Source organism: Microtus oregoni, unplaced genomic scaffold (genome assembly GCF_018167655.1).
Source record: "Microtus oregoni isolate MIOR12 unplaced genomic scaffold, Mior012 000012F_ref0000307, whole genome shotgun sequence".
NCBI lineage: Eukaryota > Metazoa > Chordata > Mammalia > Rodentia > Cricetidae > Microtus > Microtus oregoni.
Window position 1 is genome coordinate 49320340 of NW_024543071.1, and position 21494 is coordinate 49341833.

A 21494-nucleotide genomic window follows, 5' to 3' on the forward strand; every position below is an offset into this window, starting at 1 on the left:
CATCTCCCTCCTAAGACCCCTGGCTAGGTTATTCTATACAGTACTGGCGTTGACCGAGCTAAGGAAACCTCATGCTGGCTCATTTTGCTAGAATGAGGCAGTTCACACATATTAAAATGGAAGGCCATTATTTTCTGAAGTACTTCAGTTTACAACTATAATTCAAACAATTATTATGTATGGTTTATCTTTTTATTGTTTCTCCTTTTATCAAAACTTGTCACAGTTAGGAACCCAGAGGAAGTAAAAAAAAATTCCCACAAACATTTCTCCTGGTTCCTGAGTCCTCCCTCATCCCCCTCCCCTTCCCAGGGTTTGAAGTAATCCCTGGATATACATGATCATCTCCCCCCACCCTCAGCCTTCTTCCCAGCAATAAATACAGGTGACCGTGATTCAGTGAAACCACAACTCATTTCTCTATCTTGAGTGTCCCAAGGGGACCAGAGGGGGCAAAAGAAGTTTAATAACTATCCCCTCTTAACTGTGTGGAAGTTTCTCCCTCAAGGGATGGGAGAAATGCAGCAGCTCTGGAAAGAGACAGGGAAGAAAAGGTTGAGATGAGAAGGAAGAGGATATTCTCCAGCAACCTGAATCTTGATCCACTCGTCCCTCACCAGTAAGGGATGGTCCCAGTGTATCAGTGGAACGGAGAAAGGTGAGGGTTGGGGGGCAGGGTGATGAAAAGGATAGGCAGTGGAAAAGAAGAAAACAAGGAAGAAAAAAAGGAACTCTAAAGTTCACTGCCCTCATTTTTTCTAAGAAATGGCATTAACAGAAGAGGCATGAATAGACAGGGTCTGAGGAAAAGTCAGGGACCCTAAGGAAGGGAAAGAGAAAGACAAGGCCCCTCGGGTCTTCACAAATGAATTTGCTCCAGTTACAGCAACAGGATACTAGGAACAAGGCGGAAAGCTTGGAAACACACAGAAGGAAAGACTAGGTCATAAGAGGAATTCAGAGCCCTAGGACAGCCCTGTCATGCTGCCCAGATGTTGGCAGAATCTGAGTCTTGGAATTAAAAAGATGAACTCTGAATAGGGTCCAAGGCAAAAGAAAAGGTAACTCAATACCACCGCACCCTCCTCACAACTCAAAACAAGTTCCTTGGGTTATCGAAGATGAATACTCCAGTCAGATGCCACATTGATGCCAGGTTTACGCAGTATCAACACAGAGGTTTCAGGGTCATGTTGGAAGGCCAGGCGACTTTCAGGGGATCCTGTGAAAGGAAGACAAGCATCACCGTCAGCAATAGGCTACTTCATAGCAAGGTTCCAACTTGCTTCTCTTTTGCCATCCCAAGGCCAGACCTATCACTAACCTTTGGCCTGGAGCACCACAGCTGCTGGTTTTCCAGCCCCCATTATGACCACTCGCTCAATCCAGACAGGTGTCTCAAGGTGGCCTTTGGGATCTGCTGAACTAGAGGCAATAAAAGGAAATGCCAATTGGAGAAGTTGTCAGGAAGACTATTCAAAGCAAAGTCAAAAGATGAGAAAAGCAGAGTGAACCTGAGCACCCCTGAAGCCCAGACCCATATAGAGGGTACCCCATTACCTAGAGACAAGTGTGTTGCCAGAGAATGAGAATCGACGAAACAGGAACTCATGGCGAGTCTGATAGCTAAATGTGTGTCCATCATCTAGAAAGAGCTCTCCTTGGGCAGTACCCTGAGCAGAAAGAGAGGTGCAAACTTAAGCCAAAGAGGGAGTGAAGGACACATCCCAGAGGACTGAGTTCTTGAACACAGGCAGAGGTTGAAGTAGCTCACCCCCGGAGCCTCACCTGGGGACCTAGAGCAACAAAGAGAGTGATAGGATCATCTCTCATACAGTCTGAAGAACGCCGCATGCGCATCCATCGAGGCACAATCGTCCCGCCACGTTGGAACACAGGGATCTAAGGCAAAAGTACTGCAGTGAAGCACTACTCCTTTAGGCCTTGGAGCATCTTCTGCACTTGCTCTTCTGGGCCCCCGAGGTCATTTGGACCTCGAATTACACATTTTCTCCCCTTCTGGAAATATACAAGCAAACAGGGATAGCAGCTAGACAGGCATACTCACACTGTTCAGAGTTACTGGCAGGTACAGGGTCTGGGGACCATGATGCTTCTGATAGCTTTGAATGTCATACCATACCTGTGGATGACAAGATATTGAATTACTTAATGCACAGGAGTTCCATCCTGTCTGCTTATTTGCCTACAACATCCTGTAACTTACCTCTCCTTGGCCAGGCAAATAGACCTGCACACCATGGGCCCCAGCATCTGATACAGGGTGAATCAAGAGTGCATCCCCTAAAACATACAAGAATTAACATGGATCTGAGAGCATTGCTGCCAGTCTAGAGAGCATTAAAGTATTTTTCTGCTTCAGGTCCAGCCACTGTTACTCCACAACTTTCTTAACCTTCATACATACACATCCCACAAGTTCTTCTTTTTATGAGGGGCAATTCAAGATAAAGTTTCTCTGTGAAGCCTTGCCTTAGCTGTCCTGGAACTCATTCTATAAACCAGACTGGCCTGGAACTCAGAGATTTACCTGCCTTTGCCTTCTGAGCGCTAGGATTAAAGGCATGCACCACCACCACCCAGTCACAAATTCTTCTTAAGTCTAAACCCAACTCACTACCAAGTGTCCTCCCATTTCTCACCAAGCAGGAACTGATCCTCTATGCTGAAGGTAGTCACATCCTGAGGATAGTGTACCCAGAGGGGCCTAGGAAGGAAGACAAGAAAGGAAGATATTACCTTCTCAGACATATGGCAAAGACATTCCTCTAAGAACCAGCAATAAACTGGGAGGCTGGGTGGTGATGGCAGCACTCAGCAGGGAGAGACAGGCATATTTCTTAGTTCAAGGCCAGCCTGGTGTACAGTGCAAGTTCTAGGACAGCCAAGACTACACAGAGAAACCCTGTCTCAAAAAAATAAAAATAAAAACAAACAAAAAAAGAACAGCACTAAGGAGAAATCCAGGAGCTTCCAGCCAATTGAATGTTGCAGGCACACAACTGCACAGGTCATTTTACTTCCTATCTTACTTCCGTAACTCCACTCTTCCAATGTTCTCTACCTTTAGTGGCCTCCTCAAATACTTCAGTGACACCTAGCTGGCAAGACCATTTAGGATCAGAGAAATGTCTTCTCCATTCACAGTGCCAACCTCTCCTCTCAGTTCCTTCCCAAGGCCCAAGGAATTTTTGTTTTTATTTCTGGCTTGTTATACTTGGGAATTTTGGCACCTGCAGTGCCCTTTCCGTGTAATGTTCTTCCTTGGGGTGACATCTGCCCCACCCATTGTACAGGCCCATCTTAACATGCCGTTTTCTCAAGAGGGCCTTCTGTGACCTACTGACCTTTATCAAAAGACATCACTGCTGGCAGTTTTCCCTTGAGTCTCTTTTTAAGACAGGGTCTTGCTATTCAGCACAAGCTAGTGTTAAACTCTTTTTTAAAAAAATATTTATTTACTTATTATGTATACAACATTCTGTCTGTGTGTATGCCTGCAGGCCAGAAGAGGGCACCAGACCTCATTACAGATGGTTGTGAGCCACCATGTGGTTGCCAGAAATTGAACTCAGGACCTCTGGAAGAGCAGGCAATGCTCTTAACCACGGAGCCATCTCTCCAGCCCCTAGTGTTAAACTCTTGTACCTCCTTCCTACCTTAGCCTCCTCTAGCACAATTTTTGATAGGATGAAGGGCCACTTGTCATGCATGTAGTGGTCAGAGAACAACTTGCATCTTGTAGGAGTCAGTTTTCTCCTATCATGTTCTGGCAGTTGAACTCAGTTCCCTACATCTGATGGCAAGTGCTTTTACTTTACTCACTGAGCCATTTCATTAGCCTCTTTTTTTTCTTTCTTTTTCTTTCTTTGGTGGCACCGGGGACTGACTGAACTCATGGCCTTGTATATACCAGGCAAATGCTCAACTACTCTATCACTGAATTACATCCTTGGACCTCCCTTCCACATTTCATATTCAAATCAGATCTTACAAACAAGGCTCTGGAAATGGAAAGAAAGAGGCCCAGACACCCAAACTGGACCTCGTTATCTCCTAGTCACTCTGCCTGACTCCACAGATCCTGCTGACTAATTTACCTTATGACAGGAAGTCCTTCCTGGTGAGCTTGATAGAAGAGGGTATACCAGAAGGGGAGCAAAGAGTACCGCTGATACAAGGCATCTCGGATTGCATCTTGGTATTGAGGTGCTAACAGCCATGGTTCTCGCCGCCCAGTGTCCAAGTGGGCATGAGCCCGAAAGAATGGCTGGTAGGCACCCATTTGGTACCAGCGCACAAGCAGCTCTGGTTCTGGGTTCTTGAAGAAGCCACCCACATCCGCTGGGAGAGGAGAAGTGGCAGGTTGAAGAAGGACAAACAAGAGGTACTGGCAGGTGTGTGTGTGTGTGTGTGTGTGTGTGTGTGTGTGTGTATATGTATATATATATATATATATATATATATATATATATATATATATATATATTTTCATTCTGTTCTTTGCTCCTGCCCAGGTCCTGTGACTTTATCCCAATCAAAACCCCAAATTTCTTCCCCTCTTACCACCACAGAAGGAAAGTCCCACCAGTGCCAAGCTGAGACACATAGGGATAGAAATCTTCAAATGATCCCATTCTGCAGTGTTATCCCCTGTCCATACAGCTCCTGAGAAAAAAGTCAAGAAGGAAGGAGCTTGGCAAAGAGAAAAGGGCTCAGCCTTTAGAAAAGTGTCCTTTGACTCGCCACTTTTGCTTGACAACAGCCAGGTCGCTCTGATGATATTAAAGTTAAACACTACTCCTTTTCTTGTTTTGGTTCTAGGAACTGAGCGGGACTTTGCATAAGCTAGGTGGAGTTCCCCTGTAGCCCTCTCAGAACTCTTACATGAGGATTAGACATCCCATTCACTCTCTGGTTCCCCTCCAGAAACACCAATGCTCCTCTGGTCTGGCCTTCATACTTTTTGTGTTAGAGCTCTATTTTTTGCTTATTTTTTCCCTTGAGACAGTCATACCAAATGGCCTAGACTACCTACAGTCTAGGCAGCTATAAAACTGAAGCGCCTCCTGAGTCAATACCTTAAATGCTGGGGTTGTAAGCACTCCCCTTCCTGCACAGCTGTCACAACTCTATTCTCCAAGTCTTACCAAAGCGCTGGGAGCCTGCGAAGAAAGCCCTACTCAGGACAAAGGGACGTTCGGTGCCACCAGAACGCTGTATCAGCCCATCAGCAGTCGCCATGTGCTGGATAGAAAGTCAAGAGAGGGAGTGAACAAACGCCATCTGTCATCTGGTGAAAACTACAAAGTCTTCACATTTAAGCTCTGTTCTCCCTACTTCTTCTCTCAGTCCCTTACCACATATAAGCCATAGATGTTATGGATGTCCCGGTGCTCCCAGCCACCATAATGCACAGCATCCTTCAGCATAGTGACCTCAGGACCATTGAACACAGATGGTTCATTCATGTCATTCCAGACATAAAGGTTAGGAGCTGAACCCTGAAAATACAGGCACCAAGTATGTACAGGAAAGAGGTGAGGAAGAAGAGAAACACTGTCAGAAAGAAAGCTTCTAGAAATCCAGAACCATGTATTTTTCAGAAGCCTCCAAGATCTTCAAGTCCCCATGAAATGTATAAGCCCCCAAAAAAGCAATGGTATTGAGTACAAAGGCTTAGTCATGACAAGAAAGTAGGAAAGACAGAAGGCATGAACAGTCTTTCCTACCTCATAATTGTCAAAGCTGAACATATTAGCCCACCAGGACCTCATCCTTGGATTAGTGAAGTCAGGGTAACTAGCTGAGCCTGAGAGAGAAAAACAGCAGCTGTCAAACCCCAAAGAGGCAAAAACAAAGCCCAACAAAATAATTCTACCTCCTTGGCCTCCCAATAGTCTCCCATTTAATTCTCGGCCTGCTTACCTGGCCAGCACCAGCCCTCATAATCAGAGCCATCCCGAGTTTTAACATACAGCCCATGGTTTCGCAGTTCTTCATGAACTCGGTAGCCAGAGTCTACCTTGATGTGGGGGTCCACAATGGCCACCAGCTAGGGGCGAAGAACAAAAGTAGACATGGTTGGGATGATCATGTCTCACCCTTACAGTGAGAAGACCAAACAGCTGCAGGCCACACTTACCTTCCTTCTCTTGGAAGCCAAGCGCTCAAGCATATTGAGCGGCTGAGGAAAGCGAGTAGGGTCCCAAGTGAAGTACCGCTTGCCATCAGCATGCTCAATGTCCAACCATATGACATCACAGGGCATGTTGTGATCATCAAAACCCTGATCCACTTCTGAAACATCAGCCTCATCCCGGTAGTTCCAACGACTCTGGTGGTAGCCAAGGGAGAAGAGAGGGGGAAATGCCGGGGTCCCTGCAGGTTCACCAAAAGATGGTTACAAACTAAAGAAATGGCTAAAACGTTAAAAGTACAGCACTTGCCACTCTTCCAGAGGACCAAGTCTAGGCACCAACATCAAGCAGCTCACGGCCACCTGTAACTTCAGCTCCAGGTGCTGCCTTCTGGCCTCTGAGGGGGCACACAAATACACATGCATGCGAACACACACTAAGGAGGAAGAAAAGGACAGAGTACAAAGGGGATCAGATTAAACCCGATCCTTAAAGGACAGGGAGACTAAAAGAAAGGCAGGGTAAAAAAAACAGGCTGAGAGAAAATGTCTGAAAATGCACAAACCTAACTTCTCAAGAACAGAAAAATGAAGCTATTGGCTGGCAGACTGTTAACATCACCTACCTGTGAGACTAGCATACTGCCGAAAGATATCAAAAACTGAAGGCCCAAGCATCAGGAAAACATCAATAATGCCACTCTCTGACATCCAACGAATGTCTGTCTGTGGAGTCTCCCCAGATCCCTGCAGGTAATCCAACATCTTCCCAAACAAGGTCTACGGAGGAGACAAATGGAAGTCAGCTTTTGATTGCCAACTTGAGACAAAAGCAGTAATTTTCACTTGAGTGCTCACACAGCCAGCTGCTAATACCTTACTGTGTGGTCTGAGAATTAACAATCAACTCTTCCAGGAGACTTTCACAGACCACACGCTCTAAAAAAGCACCATCCCCTCCACCATAACAGCCTTGGTGTTGCCATTTACCACTCCTGAAGCCCTTGCCTTGTAACCCACTGATACCTGTTGTCTTCTGAGACTGAGGACCTTTTCAATCTTAGTAAGCAGATAGCTCCTAAACCCAGAGTGTTCCTACAGAATGGAGTGAATCTTCTCAGGCCAGAGGAGCTATGACTTCACTCATCTGGAGTACTATCTGGCAATGACTAAGGACCATTTCCCAAATAAGCTGTGCCACTAGTATTCACACTCACATTCCAGCATCCCCGGCAGACTTTTACCATATCTCTCCCCATGCTACACTCTTACCTTCCCAGCAGTGTTGGAGGATATATCAACCCATGTCTCAGCAGCATTAAGCCAGAAGATGCCCAAGTCTCGATGAGGGTTGTGTGCCAAGAGCACAGGCACAGACCCATATAGAGCCATAGGGTTGTTCAGCTCATACTGGAACACATCCAAGTTGTACAGGCGGTACGGCTCACCACCCCTGGTGGCAGACAGTAAGACTTAAGCTAATGACTGTTCAAGCTATGGCATATGCAAATGCCACCCCACAGACATAGCTGAGAGAACAGACTTGTTCCTTCAAAGAACTTTATAACCCAGAAAAGTAACTCAGCTATGGGAAGGGAGTAATGCTTGTCTAGAATACTCAAGTGAATGAGCAAAACTCCAAGCCTTGGCTGCCTCCTTTCTCAGCCATCCCAGTGTAACTAGTGGACTCACTCAGTAACCTTCAGTCTCAGGCTGTCTGCATGCTCGGGGATCCCATACACATGTTCCATCCCTGGCAGAGAGAAGTCCAAACCTACAGACATGGGTCCTGAAAGAAAAGCAAAGGCTGATTTACAGAGTTTCTGCTTGCCAAGATGTACCCATGTCCCTAGCCAGGGCTTTCCCAGCCCCTCACCGTAAGGCTTGCTGTCAGTATGAGTTTTGAATGTCTCCTCCCAGGCTCCTGGCTCATCTTTCTCAGCCTTCTCCTGGGTCTCCTCTGGCTGGAAAAAAAAAAAAAAAAAAAAAGGACTGATACTCACGCACCAGTTGTCATCTATCCCATTCTATGTTCTATATCTCATCTGTGCTTCAGGAAGAGACTAGGCTCAATTTACTCAGCAGCCTCCCAGTCATCCCTATGCTCCACTCCAACCACCCACCACCACTTCAACTTGCCTTGTCACCATCCCCAGGCGTTGCCTCAGGCTGGGCTCCATTGCCTTCAGCTGGGTCTTTTGATTCTTGCCTGGAAGGTAGGAGAGCTGTCTGCTCCAATCCAGAGCGGGCAGGGATGAGGGGCTAATGGAGGGAGGGGTGAGGGAATAGAGAGCCAAGGGTCCAAAGGAATGAAAGCACTGGAGGAGGGGACTGAATGTTAAAGCTTGGGAAGGGACCCCAATAAGCAGGATGGGGAAAGTACTGACAGAGGAAAATGAGGAATAAATGCTAGCAGGAAGTGCCTTCTATACACATGCCCAAATCAGCAGTCTCTGTGGTATCTAGAAGAGACAGCAGGGTGGTTCAGTAGCCTAGGTTCTAAATGCCAGTCCTGGCTCTGCTGCCAGAGAAAAATCTGACCTTTCTTGATCAGGCTTTACACAAAAGCCTTTACATAAAAAGCCTCTCCAGATATACTCTAGGACTCCAAAAGATTTGCCAAAGAATGCTTTTCATGGTGACACACGCCTTTAATCCCAGCACTCCAGGCAATAGAGGCAGGTGAAGTCTCTGAGTTCGAGGTCAGCCTGGTCTACAGAGTGAATTCCAGACAGCCAGTACTAGACAGAGAAACCCTGTCTCAAAACAAACAAAAAATATGAACAACAAAAAAAATGCTTTTATTTCTCTCCAGGATCTTGAATGTATTCCAACTTGGAACCAGGAACTCCAGCAAAACGGAAAATCCCTTCACCCCTTAGCAAAGCAATAAGCTTCCTACATTCCTCAAGGACTCCCAGCACTCATCTTCCTCCCAGAGGACTTCCAGACAGGGAAATAGCAAACAAGGACCCAAATCCCCAGAGGGCCAGAGTGAGGGGTAGGTAAGGGAAGAGGAACAGATACAGTACCAGTGGCCATGGATTTACCTAGAGAAAAGGTTCTTGATCTTATCCCACATGCTACCGAGCGTGAGACTAACTTTATCCGAGAAACTGGGGCAGGAGGAGATGAGTAGGGAAGGGGAAGGAGGCACAAAACCAACACAAAAACAGAAACATAAAAGTGAGTTTCAGTAGACAAACTTCTGGAGATGGGGGAAAAGAAACAATAAATAAATAAATAAATAAATAAATAAATAAATAAATGGAAGAAAATAAACTAGGGGTATGTGATGATGTGAGAAGGATAAAGAAAGAGCAGATCCAGGCAGACCTCCCAGAGGAGATGCCCAGTGTACAGCTCAGGGACAAAAAATAACTGCCTCCTGATATGTACAAGAAAGAGAAAATTGCAACCCAGGTCTGGTTTTTACCCTCTCTGATAGATGGAGTCTCCCACCCTCCCGCCCCTATCTGGCTGTTCTGCACCCAGTCTCTTCCCAAGAACACAATACCCAGTAACAGTTCTAGGCACTACCACAGTAAGTACCCTGAAGTTCCCACCCTGTACTCACGGGACCCTGGGAGCCCTCTGGTGCTCAAAAGCCATAAGTCCTCGGGCATTGACACTGAGCAGAAGACTGCGATCCTCTAACAAGTCAAGGCGGAACGGCCGTGCTGTCAAAATGATTTTGTATGGTCCCTCAGCCACTGTTAGCTCTAAACTGTTGTCATCATGGCCAGAGACTGAAAGTCTGGAAAAGAGATCAAAGGAGATATATGATTAGGTAAAAGGCCGCCAAGAGACCTGCTACAGGCAACAGGTTCAGAGAGAAAAAAAACCATCAGAGCCTTTTTCTCTTTGAACATTTTTGGGGATTAACAAGACTACCAAGCAGGCGAAGATGCCTGCTACCAAGTCTGATGACCTGAGCTTGAGTTCCAAAGACTTACACTGTGGAAGGAGAGAACCAATCCCCCAAATTGTTCCCTGGCCTTTACATGCAAGCTACAGTGCATACCTAACCATAACACAATACACATGCAGGTATATACAAAAAAATAAAATATTATTATTTTTTTGTATGTTTCCATCTTTTTTGTGGGGACGGGTTAGCACGCGCTACAGTGAACATGTAAAGGCCAGCATAAGACTTTTAGGAATCTGTTCTCTCCTCTCAGGTTAGGTCCAGAAGAGTCAACCTAGGTCCTTATTATAAATAAACAAATAAATAAATCCTTAGATAAAAACTTAATATTTTTCTCCAAGAGATAAGCAAAAACTTTTTTCTTTTCCTTTTTGGTTCATGTTTAAGTCTTTGTCTGTTTAGTTTATAATAAAGGGACTTTATAGCCTAGGCCAGTCTCTAATATCTATATTAAAGAGATTCTCCTACGTCAGCCTCTCAAGTAGTCAGGATTATAGATGCTAACTTCCATGCCTGGATGAGACAGCTGTTTTTGTAGTGCTAGGGACTGAACCTAGGGCCTTATGCACACTACACAGGTGCTCTACCACTGAGTCACATCCACGGCCCAAGAGATTATTTAAACAAAGCAGTATGTGCTAACATCACAAGGTAGAAAACTGACTGACACATTAACCTGACAGTATTAACACTAAAAATTTGTATTTATCAAAAGATATCTTCAGGATCATCAGTAACATTCAAAATCTGAAAACTGTCTCAGTCAGAGGAATCTATCAAGGTATGACAACCGGATGTTCTCTGATATCTCGGCTAGAACAGAAAGGTGACCTAGGCAAACCTAAGGAGATCTGAATAAGCATGGACTGTGGTTAGCAGAGCAGGGCTACTAGTTCACCCGGGAAGACAGACAAACTAGTGATGTCAGCGAGCACACCAGCAGGGTACAAAGGAACCCATTCCTTCAACTTTCCTATAAATCTAAAACCACTCCAAATTACAAAGTGTGTGAAATACTGATCCTCAGCCTTGCACACGTTAAGCACGTGTTCTATCACAGAGCTAAAAGCTCTCCAGTCCAAGTATTTTGATTTTCTTTTCTGGAATAACTTAAGCACGGGGCCTACTAAAGGACTACTAAAGGACTCCATAATTGTGTTACATTCTTAATCTCAAGCTGCTTTCTTTTTTCTTTAATGACACCTTTTGTAAATTAAAAGGTTACAACCTAGAAAAAAAGTACCCACAACATATAAATGGCAAAGACTCAAGATTAACAAATTCTCTAAGCCAGTAAGGACAAACCACAGAAGAGATGAGCGGGTATAAACTGTCAACTATTATCTCACAAAACAGTACACCCAAAGACAACATACAAACAGGGCCTGAGGAAAGAGCTCAGCTGCTGAAGGGCTTGCTTGCCTCACATCTGTGACGAGTAGGGTTTAATCCCCAGAATTCACAGTGTGGTGGCTTCATATTTAACCTCAATACTAGAGAAGCAGAGATAGCTGGATGCCTGGGAATCACTGGCCAGACAAACTAACCTAATTAATGAGTTCCAGCCAATGAGAGATAAATATTGTTCCAGAGATTGCTCTCTGGCCACACACCCTTATAAATACATCCGTTTATACACACATTCACATAAAAGAAAACAAAACATACAAAGATATTCCATCTCATTAATAAACTGGGAAAGAACATGTGTGGTAGCTCATGCCTTATAATGCCAGTCCTAGAGAGACTGAAAGCACTAGGATCGAGTGAGTATGAAGCCCAGTGTGGCTGATACTACATTCCAGGCAAACCTGAGTTACTTTTATTGAGTTCCTATCTCAATAAAAAGGAGAAGAGAAACAGATGCAGCAGATACCTGTAATCCTGTAATCTAAACATATGAATAAATATAAAATAAGTATTTGAACAATTAATTGTATTCTAGACAGCTGAGAAAAAAGAAGAGAGGGAAGCCTGGCAAACAGAGGTGTGTGGCTTGCTTACTTCCTTTTGACAGCAGTACTGAGCCTAGGTCCGACAGAAGACAAAACACCACTGTTTGCTGAGTGAATATACAGAGTAAAAGGAACTAAACAGCAGAAGGAAGAGAAGCTGGAAAGGCTGGAGGATGGGAGGTGCTAGTCAACTATTTCTCTGATATAACAAAGTTACCAAAGGCTCATCCGGAAGGAGAAAGGGTATTCAGACAGAGATCCTTCTCAAGAAAACTTACCGAGATGTGGGGGGATCAGTTACCAAAACATCCTGTACTCGGTATCGGGGCCGCCGGGGCTCTAGCTCATCGATCCTGATCCGAGTCATATTCTTCTGAAGCCCCTGGAGCTCCAGCACAAGGACCACCTGCAGAAACAGAAACCTGAATCTGGAGAAACAAAACAGACCATGCCGTACAATACCCTCTGAACCCTTCCTCTCTAAGATGTCTCTTCTCAGTCTTTTGCCTACTGCTCTGATTTAAAAGTAAAATATACAGGCCGGGCGGTGGTGGCGCACGCCTTTAATCCCAGCACTCGGGAGGCAGAGGCAGGCGGATCTCTGTGAGTTCGAGACCAGCCTGGTCTACAAGAGCTAGTTCCAGGACAGGCTCCAAAAACCACAGAGAAACCCTGTCTCGAAAAACCAAAAAAAAAAAAAAAAAAAAAAAAAAAAAAAAAAGTAAAATATACATATTTTTAGATTTATTTTTGTTTTTTTGGGACAGGGTTTGCTGTAGCTTTTTAGAGCCTGTACTCGAACTAGCTCTTGTAGACCAGGCTGGACTTGAACTAGCAGAGATCTGCCTGTCTCTGCCACCCAAGTGCTGGAATTAAAGGCACGTGCCACCACTGCCTGGCTTAGAATAATTTATTTTTATGTGTGTGTTTCACCTGAGTGTGTGTGTACCAAGTACGTGCCTGGTGCCCAAAGAGGTCAGAAAAAGGCAATGGTCCCTGGAACCAGAGTTGTAGATATTTTGTGAGCCACCATGTGGGTACTAGAATTCAAATATGAGTCCTAAAGAGGAACAGACGAAAGGCAGGTGCAGTGACACACACTTTTAATCCCTGCACTTTGGAAGCAGAAGCAGGCAGATAGAGCTCTGTGAGTTCAAGGCCAAACTGGTATACAGAATGAGTTTCAGGATAGCCAGGGCTGTTTTATACAGAAACTCAGCCTAAAAAACTAAGAAAAATAAATAAAAATAAACAAAACCAAAACATCAAACTCGTAATGAATCTAAGTTTTTCTCGAGCTGTGGTCACCCACATTGCATCACCCAGCTTCACTGAAGCCTTGGTTCTCAACACACAACATGGACTTCCTTGTACTTTTCATGCCATCATGGCACACTATGCCAATGAACACTGCCTAAGACACTTTGGCTCATACTGAAGACCACTGTATATACAAAATTTTCTGTTTTTACAAAAAAATAACAGCTTGCATTTTGAAAATTACCAGGCTGGTGGCACAGTCCTTTAATTCCAATTTAATTCCAACACTTGGGAGATAGAAGCAGCAAGATCTCTGTGAGTTTAAGGCCAGTTAGGGCTATGTAATGAGACCAGTCCCAGGATAAATAAACAAACAATTGCCATATGGATTGTTGGCTTGAGGTTTGAGTTTCACAAAAAATGTAATGTTCCAGGTTGGAGAGGTGATTCAATGGGTAAGAACACTGGCTGTTCTTCCAAAGGTCCTGAGTTCAATTTCCAGCAACCACAGGGTGGCTCACAACCATCAAGGCTAGGAACTGTTGCCTTCTTCTGGCATAAAGTCAATAGAGCACTCATATACATAAAATAGATAAATATTAAAAAAAAATTAAAGTCTGGGACAGATAGGGCTACATAATAAAACCCTGTCTTGAAAACAAACAAAAAGTAATGAATTTTGGTTGGGGATTAGGCCAATTTCCAACAATTTTTTAAGTATGGCTTTACCCAGACATCTGCCTTTTTTTTTTTTGGTTTTTCAAGACAGGGTTTCTCTGTGGCTTTGGAGCCTGTCCTGGAACTAGCTCTGTAGACCAGGCTGGTCTCGAACTCACAGAGAACCACCTGCCTCTGCCTCCCAAGTGCTAGGATTAAAGGCATGCGCCACCATCGCCCGGCTCACATCTGCCATTTTGTATGAAGTAGTACTTATATGAAGTGGAATTCTCAACTCTGAAAAGCCCTGAAGATGTTCTATTTCCAAACAAGACTAAAGTCTTCATATAAAGAGAAGCAAGCACATCATCTCATCAGAATACAACTTTGCTTTCGTCTAAACAGGGGGCTAGAGAAATGGCTCAGAGGTTAAGAGCACTGACTGTTCTTCCAGAGGTCCTGAGTTCAATTCCCAGAAACCACACGGTGGCTCACAACCATCTGTAATGAGATCTGGTGCCTTCTTCTGGTCTGCAAGTATACATGCAAGCAGAACACTGTATATATAATAAATAATTAAATCTTAAAAAAAAAAAAAAAAGAAAGAAACTAAACAGGGCTGTGGTGGCGCACGTCTTTAATTCCAGCACTTCAGGAGGCAGAAGCAAGCCTGGTCTACATAGTGAGTTCCAAGATGGTCTCCAAAGCTATAAAGAGAAACCCTGTCTCAGGAAATCAAAAACAACAAAACAAAACAAAAGGTGGTGGTGGGACACACCTTTAATACCAGAATCCCCAGCACTTCAGAGGCAGAGGCAGACAATCTGTTAGTTTAAAGCCAACCTAGCCTACAGTGAGTTCCAGGTCAGTCAGGGTTACACGACAAACCCTGTCTAGAAATACCCACACACATATGGAAAAGAAAAGAAAAAAAGAAAGAAAATTATATGTGTGTCAAGTAACGGTTGTAAAATAAATTTGTGGTTTCCTTAAATGTCTGACTTGCACACACACACCACTTAAACACAACTCACTCACTCTCTCTTCACTATAAAAATTTCTTGCAGGACTGAAGAGATGGCTCAGTGGTTAAGAGAACTGACTGTTCTTCTAGTGGACCAGGGTTCAATTCCCAGCACCCACATGGCAGCTCACAACTGTCTGTAACTCCCAGATATGACACTCTCATGCAAACATACATGCAGGCAAGGCAACAATGCACACAAAATAAATATAAATAATTCAAAAAACTTTTTTAAAAAATTTCTTGCAAATGGGGGGCTAGAGAGATGGCTCAGAGGCTAAGAGCAGTAGTTGGTCTTCCAGAGGTCCTAAGTTCAATTCCCAGCAACCTCATCACAGCTCACAACCATCTATAATGAGATCTTGGTGCCCTCTTCTGACCTACAGGTATAGATACAGGCAGAACACTGTGTATATAGTAAATAAATAAATTTTTAAAAAAATTTCTCGCAAATGGAAAAAGTTTATAAAGCCTTGGACTATAAGGAACCTGAAATCAGATTTCTTTAAAATCAAAAGTCTCTGGATTAAAGATATTGCTCAACTTTTATGAGAACTAGCTGCTCTTCCAAGGGTCCTGGGTTTGATTCCTGTGCCCATATGCTGGCTCACAATGGTCTATTACTCTGGTCCCAGTAGATCTATCACACTCTTCTGGCCTCCATAGGGACTGCACCACACTGTACACAGACATATGAAGGCAAAACACTAATACACAGAAAAAAATTAAAAAGTAAATGTCTCAGGATTGTCTAACAGAAGACATTGGTTACAAGTTTCTCTTTCCCAAGTTACCACCCATTTCCCCATCCCTACCACCTTTTCTTGTCTCGCCTGACCTTGGTGACTTCATGGATCAGATGGACTGTGAGAGCATCAGGACCAAGCTGAAGTGTGTCCAGCAAGGCACGGTAAGGAGAGAGGCCTGGCCGAATGCTTCGTTGCCGTCTGCAGTTGGGAAGTAAGGTTAGAAGGCATCTCAATATCCTTAGGTGTCTCTACTTACCACTTCCTTTCTACACAACCCACACTACACACTTCCCACACACCCACTTTTCATTCACCTCTTCCAGAAACATACTTGCAAAAAGAACTCTCATCACAGGTCTTAAAGTTGCTTCTATCCACAGCAAGGGTAATCCCCAGACAGACCCCTAAACATGCCAGTACCAAACTTAACCAAGACCTATGGAAAAAACAGACAAGGAGAGAAGAGTTAACACTTTGGTCAGGAAGGGCCTCACCTTCTTACCATAACCCTAAAGGTAGCTCATGAAAGCCAACCACATTAAATAGGGAAAATCAGAGTAGACAAAGGATGAAGGCAGTCCTGAGTCCGGCATGGTGGTACATGTCTTTAAAACTAGCACTCAGAGCGCAGAGGACTGTAGGTCTATGAGTTTGAGGTCAGTTTGGTCTACATAGCTAATCCCAGGCCAGTAAGGAGATCCTTGTCTCAAAAGAATTTTTCTTTCTTTCTTTTTTTTTTTTTTTTGTTTTTGTTTTTCGAGACAAGGTTTCTCTGTAGCTTTGGGGCCTGTCCTGGAACTAGCTCCCGTAGACCAGGCTGGCCTCGAACTCACAAAGATACACCTGCCTCTGCCTCCCTAGTGCTGGGATTAAAGGCATGTGCCACCACAGACCGGCTTTTTTTTTTTTTTTAAAGAAAAGTTGCCCAATAGTGATGATTCACTCCTTTAATCCCAGGACTCAGAAGGCAGGGGCAGGTGAAATCGCTGAGTTCAAGGCCAGCCTGATCTATAGAGTGAGTTTCAGGACAGTCAGGGATACACAGAGAAACTCCATCTTGGAAAAAAAGAGAGAGAGTGAATAGTCCTCAAAGGATAGCTCATTCACACTATCCTCTCAAAAGGCAAAGAAGGCTGGGTGGTCGTGGCACACACCTTTAATCCCAGCACTCAGGAGGCAGAGGCAGGTGAATCTCTGTGAGTTCGAGGCCAGCCTGGTCTACAAGAGCTAGTTCCAGGACAGGCTCAAAGTTACAGAAAAACCCTGGTGGGGAGGGGAGGCAAAGAAAGTAGACAAAGCATCTCTGGCCTTCAAAGGTTCAAGTACTGACTGCAGTTACATCAGCATCTCAGAGGGAAGAAACAATAACAGTCAATCCCAAAGGAAATGATCATACCATGTGTGTACATCAGAGGAACAAAGCAAACACCCAGCTAGTCTGCTGGTCACAATTCCTAAGGTCCTAGCTTCCCTGCAACACTAGGCATTCAGCATTCTTTGATGCACAGTTCTGCATCTTGGAAACAAATAACCATCACTATGTAAGGCTAGAAAGATTAACAGCTGAAAAACATACTGAACCCAAAGGGCCTAACTGATATGTCTCTTGCTTCCAAATGACTGAAATTTTCAAAGACTCAATACCCTCACATCATCTTCAGAGACTGATTTAATTAGCCTAAAATAGGGTGTGCTTAAGCTCCCTATGGCAAGGTGTATGCATGTGGCCCACAGCTCCTTGGGTGGCTAAGGCAGGGTTAAGAATCATTTGCGCACAGGAGACTAATTCCAACAACAGAGTAAGAACCTATCTCAAAAACAATAGTTGGATAGGCAGTGGTGGCTCACAACTTTAATCCCAGTACTTGGGAGACAGAGGCAAGTGGATCTCTGTGAGTTCAAGTCCAGCCCGGTCGACAAAGCAAGTTCTTGAAAAGAAACAAGAAAAAAAAAAAAATCAGGGGCTGGGGAGATGGCTCAGAGGTTAAGAGCACTGACTGCTCTTCCAAAGGTCCTGAGTTCAATTCCCAGCAACCACATGGTGGCTCACAACCATCTGTCATGAGGTCTGGTGCCCTCTTCTGGCCTGCAGGCATACACACAGACAGAATATTGTATACATAATAAATAAATATAAAAAAAAAAAGGCCGGGCGGTGGTGGCGCACGCCTTTAATCCCAGCACTCGGGAGGCAGAGGCAGGCGGATCTCTGTGAGTTCGAGACCAGCCTGGTCTACAAGAGCTAGTTCCAGGACAGGCTCCAAAACCACAGAGAAACCCTGTCTCGAAAAAAAAAAAAAAAAAGAAAAAATCATAATGCATAAATACTCTCTAACTAATGAGTAAGCAGGGCTCAAAGCTCCTTCTTTACATGCATTTACTTTCCCAACTTTTGTTTTGTTTTGTTTTCCAAAACAGGGATTCTCTATGTAGCGCTGGCTGTTGCTCTGTAGACCAGGCTGGCCTCAAACTCAGAGATCCACCTGCCTCTCTTCCTCCCAAGTGCCGGGATCAAAGGCATGCGCCACCACTGTAAAGCACTTTCCCCATTTACTTTCACTGTTTTTCTTAGTCAATATTAGTTTTTGTTTTTTGTTGGGTTTTTTTTTTTTTGTTTTGTTTTGTTTTTTTTGTCATTCCCCTCTCTCTCCCACCAGACTGGAAAATTAAGGCATAGAAAGGTCAATCATCTATGACCTTTGAACAGCTACTAAGGGGTGAAAAGGGGCTTGAGCTCAGTCCTGCATGACTCTAAGACCGTGATTCCTACAGGATAGAAAGCTTATTAATCCCAGATCAGACCAGCTACACTAAAAAGCTTCACATCAAGGTTGTCACTCCCACAATGTGTCATCAAAGACCAGGGACTAATAGTCTCATTTCAATAAGTTAGTTTTGGGACTAGGAAGACACCTCAGTGGTTAAGAGCACTGGATGCTCTTCTAAAAGACCTGGGTTTGATTCCTACACCCACATGCCAGCAAACAACTTCGGCAATTTATTTCAGAGAATCCAACACCCTCTTTCTGGCCACAGACATAGGGCACAAACATGCAGGCAAAAAAAACCAATACATGTAATAAAGTTTCAGTTAGCCTAAAGAATATATTCACCAACTAAATGAATCCTATATAGGAACTCTCAGATTTTAATGTCTAGTAATGTGTAAGCCAGACAGTAGTGGTGCATGCCTTTAATTCCAGCACTTGAGTCGGGCGGTGGTGGCGCATGCCTTTAATCCCAGCACTCGGGAGGCAGAGGCAGGAGGATCTCTGTGAGTTCAAGACCAGCCTGGTTTACAAGAGCTAGTTCCAGGACAGGCTCCAAAACCACAGAGAAACCCTGTCTCGAAAAACCAAAAAAAAAAAAAAAATTAAAAAAAAATTTTCAGCACTTGAAAGGCAGAGGCAGGAGGATCTTTGAACTTGAGGTCAGTCTGGTCAACAGAGCAAGTTCCAGGATTGCCAGGGCTACACAGAGAAACCCTTTCCCTTGAAAAATAAAGAGTAACCAACCAAGTATGGTGGTATAGAGCTGTGATCCCAATATCTGGGAGGCAGAAGCAGAAGACATGAGTTCAAAGTCACCCTCACCTACAATAGTAAGTCTGAGGACTATCCTGAGCTATGGAAAACTCTGTCTTGAAAATAAGACAAGAAACATTTGTTATATTTATTAAACAAACACTACCAAACCTTGGACCAGAGATTTATCTACTTTACTTCTTAGTGTTGAAGACTGAACCCAGGGCTCACTCATGCCCGGCAAACATTCAGGGACATCCTCAGCCTCTAACATCAGCCTTTTAAACAAGTCCTTTCAGTGACTATGATGGAAGCAATACAGGAACACGCTTAGAAATGTTCCACGGGGAGGGGAGAGGGAACTCACAAGACAACTTAGCAGATAAGGGCACTAGCTGCCAAGTGTAATGACCTAAGTCTGATTATCCAGGACCTACACTGTGGAAGAAGAGAATCAATTTATTACATACACATATGCAGAAGTAAATGCACATACATGTGTGCAGGCGCACGCACGCAGGGAAATAAATGTAAAAAAAATCTTAATTAAAAAGAAGGGGAAGTCATGCATAGTAGTGCACAGCTTTAACTCAAGCACTTGGAAGGCAGAGGCAGGCAAATCTCTTCTGAGTTCAAGGCCAGCCTGGTCTACATAGTGAGTTCCAGGCCAGTCAAGGGTAGACTGGCAAGACCCTGTCTCAAAATAGAAATGAATAAAAAAGAGGTGGGGCAGGGCAACACAGACCCAGTTCTTCTACTTCTAAGTAATGAAACCGACACAGGGCCTATCCGACTCAGTTATCCAGCTTCCCTATCTACATGGAAGAAAATTACCACAGAGAGAGATCAATCAAGCCCTGTTTGATCCCCAGAACCACCAAAAGAAAATTTTGAAAAGGATCAGTTAACAAAGGAAGCTCTCTGCAAGAAAATTTTGAGAGGCTGGCTGGCAGTTACCAGTAATGAAGTCAGCCAGAAAAGTGAGGAAACACTAGAAATTGGTGCACGAGGCTAAGCAGGAGTAAGCACCAGTACAACAAGCAGAAGAAATGCTACCAGAAAAAAAACGAACCACAAGGATATATACAGCCCTGGTCCTGAGGAGTGGCTGCTACAGGAAACTGGGCGACTATCTCTGCGCCCACCTGCCCCAAATAGCAGTAGTGAGTGAGCAGTTTAGCAATTAAATACTCCCTGGAGCCATATCTTCAAATCTATAAAATAGGTTTGGGGAGATGTCCTAAGGATATGATTTCTAAAGGATATTTCCAGCTATGACTTGTTGACTCTAGGAATTCAGGGATGCCTTAAGCACCCCAAACAAGAGGTGTTCACAAGCTGAAAGTCAGGAATGAGCTTTAGTCCACTTGTTTATTGGAAAACTAAGTATATGATTCACCCTTTTTACACTGCTGCTGTCAGTACACGCCTCTTCCCAACCCATTATATCCGTTAGGTGTACCGCGCTTTGCGACGCTGATGTGTTTCCAAGCTTTTTTTCGGTTCTAGAAAAACTCCAGAGCGCATACCAAACCATTCGATTACATGTTGTGTTTGAGCAACATTATCCATGCAGACTGTGAACTTATTCCTGCCCGAGTCGTGCCCATCAAACGAGCATAAACGAAACTGGTCAGGGCTGGTGAGGAGGGCAAGAGGGTAATACAGGACGACCTAGGCACCGCAGTGCTTGCAGCCTGAAAGAGGAGCAGTGTGGCAACAGGCTGCTTTATCACAGGCTGGGATGCATTTCGTCCCTCTACCTGCCTCGACGGCCCTGAGCACTGCAGGAAGGAGGCGGAAGCATTGACCACCACGAGCCGCCAAGGGAGAGGGGGCGGCTGGGAGCGGCCAAGGCGGAAGGGAGCACCCAGCTTCAGCCTTTCTAAGCCACCCGGCGAGATCCAGGAGCCCCACAGACAAGGGCCGCAGCGACTCGCGAATCTGCCGCCGGAGGCTGAGGCCGTCACCACGGGGACAAAGAGCCCCTGCGAGGCCAGGAGTAGCAGGGTGACGGGAAGGCATAGATTAAGGAGCATATAGGGCTCAGGGGATCTAAGGGCGTCCGGGCGCGCCCCCGGGGTTCGGGCTCCTCACCGCCTCCTACGCGCCGCCACTGCCGCTACCGCCGCCATCTTGTACCCGGTTTGCTCCTTGACCCGAACCTACCCGCCCCTGCGCACGTTGAGCCACGTACCCTAGTCCCCGCCCCTTCCGGCCTTCCGATTGGCCTG

The 21494-nt window shown here is 44.8% G+C and overlaps 1 protein-coding gene across 2 annotated transcripts; it reads right to left on the reverse strand.

Annotated features, from left to right (window-relative positions):
- Positions 1 to 178: 178 nt before the first annotated feature.
- Positions 179 to 21434, reverse strand: Ganab (glucosidase II alpha subunit). 2 transcript variants are annotated; one of them, XM_041661515.1, is made up of 25 exons: positions 21358 to 21434; positions 16068 to 16172; positions 15826 to 15934; positions 12325 to 12452; positions 9738 to 9917; positions 9211 to 9276; positions 8300 to 8369; positions 8037 to 8124; positions 7853 to 7949; positions 7433 to 7613; positions 6787 to 6940; positions 6167 to 6402; positions 5950 to 6076; positions 5754 to 5833; positions 5382 to 5525; positions 5172 to 5268; positions 4588 to 4689; positions 4122 to 4365; positions 2664 to 2728; positions 2228 to 2304; positions 2069 to 2143; positions 1789 to 1902; positions 1561 to 1673; positions 1325 to 1425; positions 179 to 1222 (listed from the first exon to the last, which is right to left on the reverse strand). In XM_041661515.1, the coding sequence occupies exons 1-25, from the start codon at positions 21393 to 21395 to the stop codon at positions 1113 to 1115; spliced, it is 2901 nt and encodes a 966-aa protein (XP_041517449.1). In that variant the 5' UTR covers positions 21396 to 21434; the 3' UTR covers positions 179 to 1112. The 2 variants fall into 2 exon arrangements, with proteins under 2 accessions (XP_041517449.1, XP_041517450.1); XM_041661516.1 differs by lacking the exon at positions 9211 to 9276.
- Between the last annotated feature and the right edge of the window lie 60 nt (positions 21435 to 21494).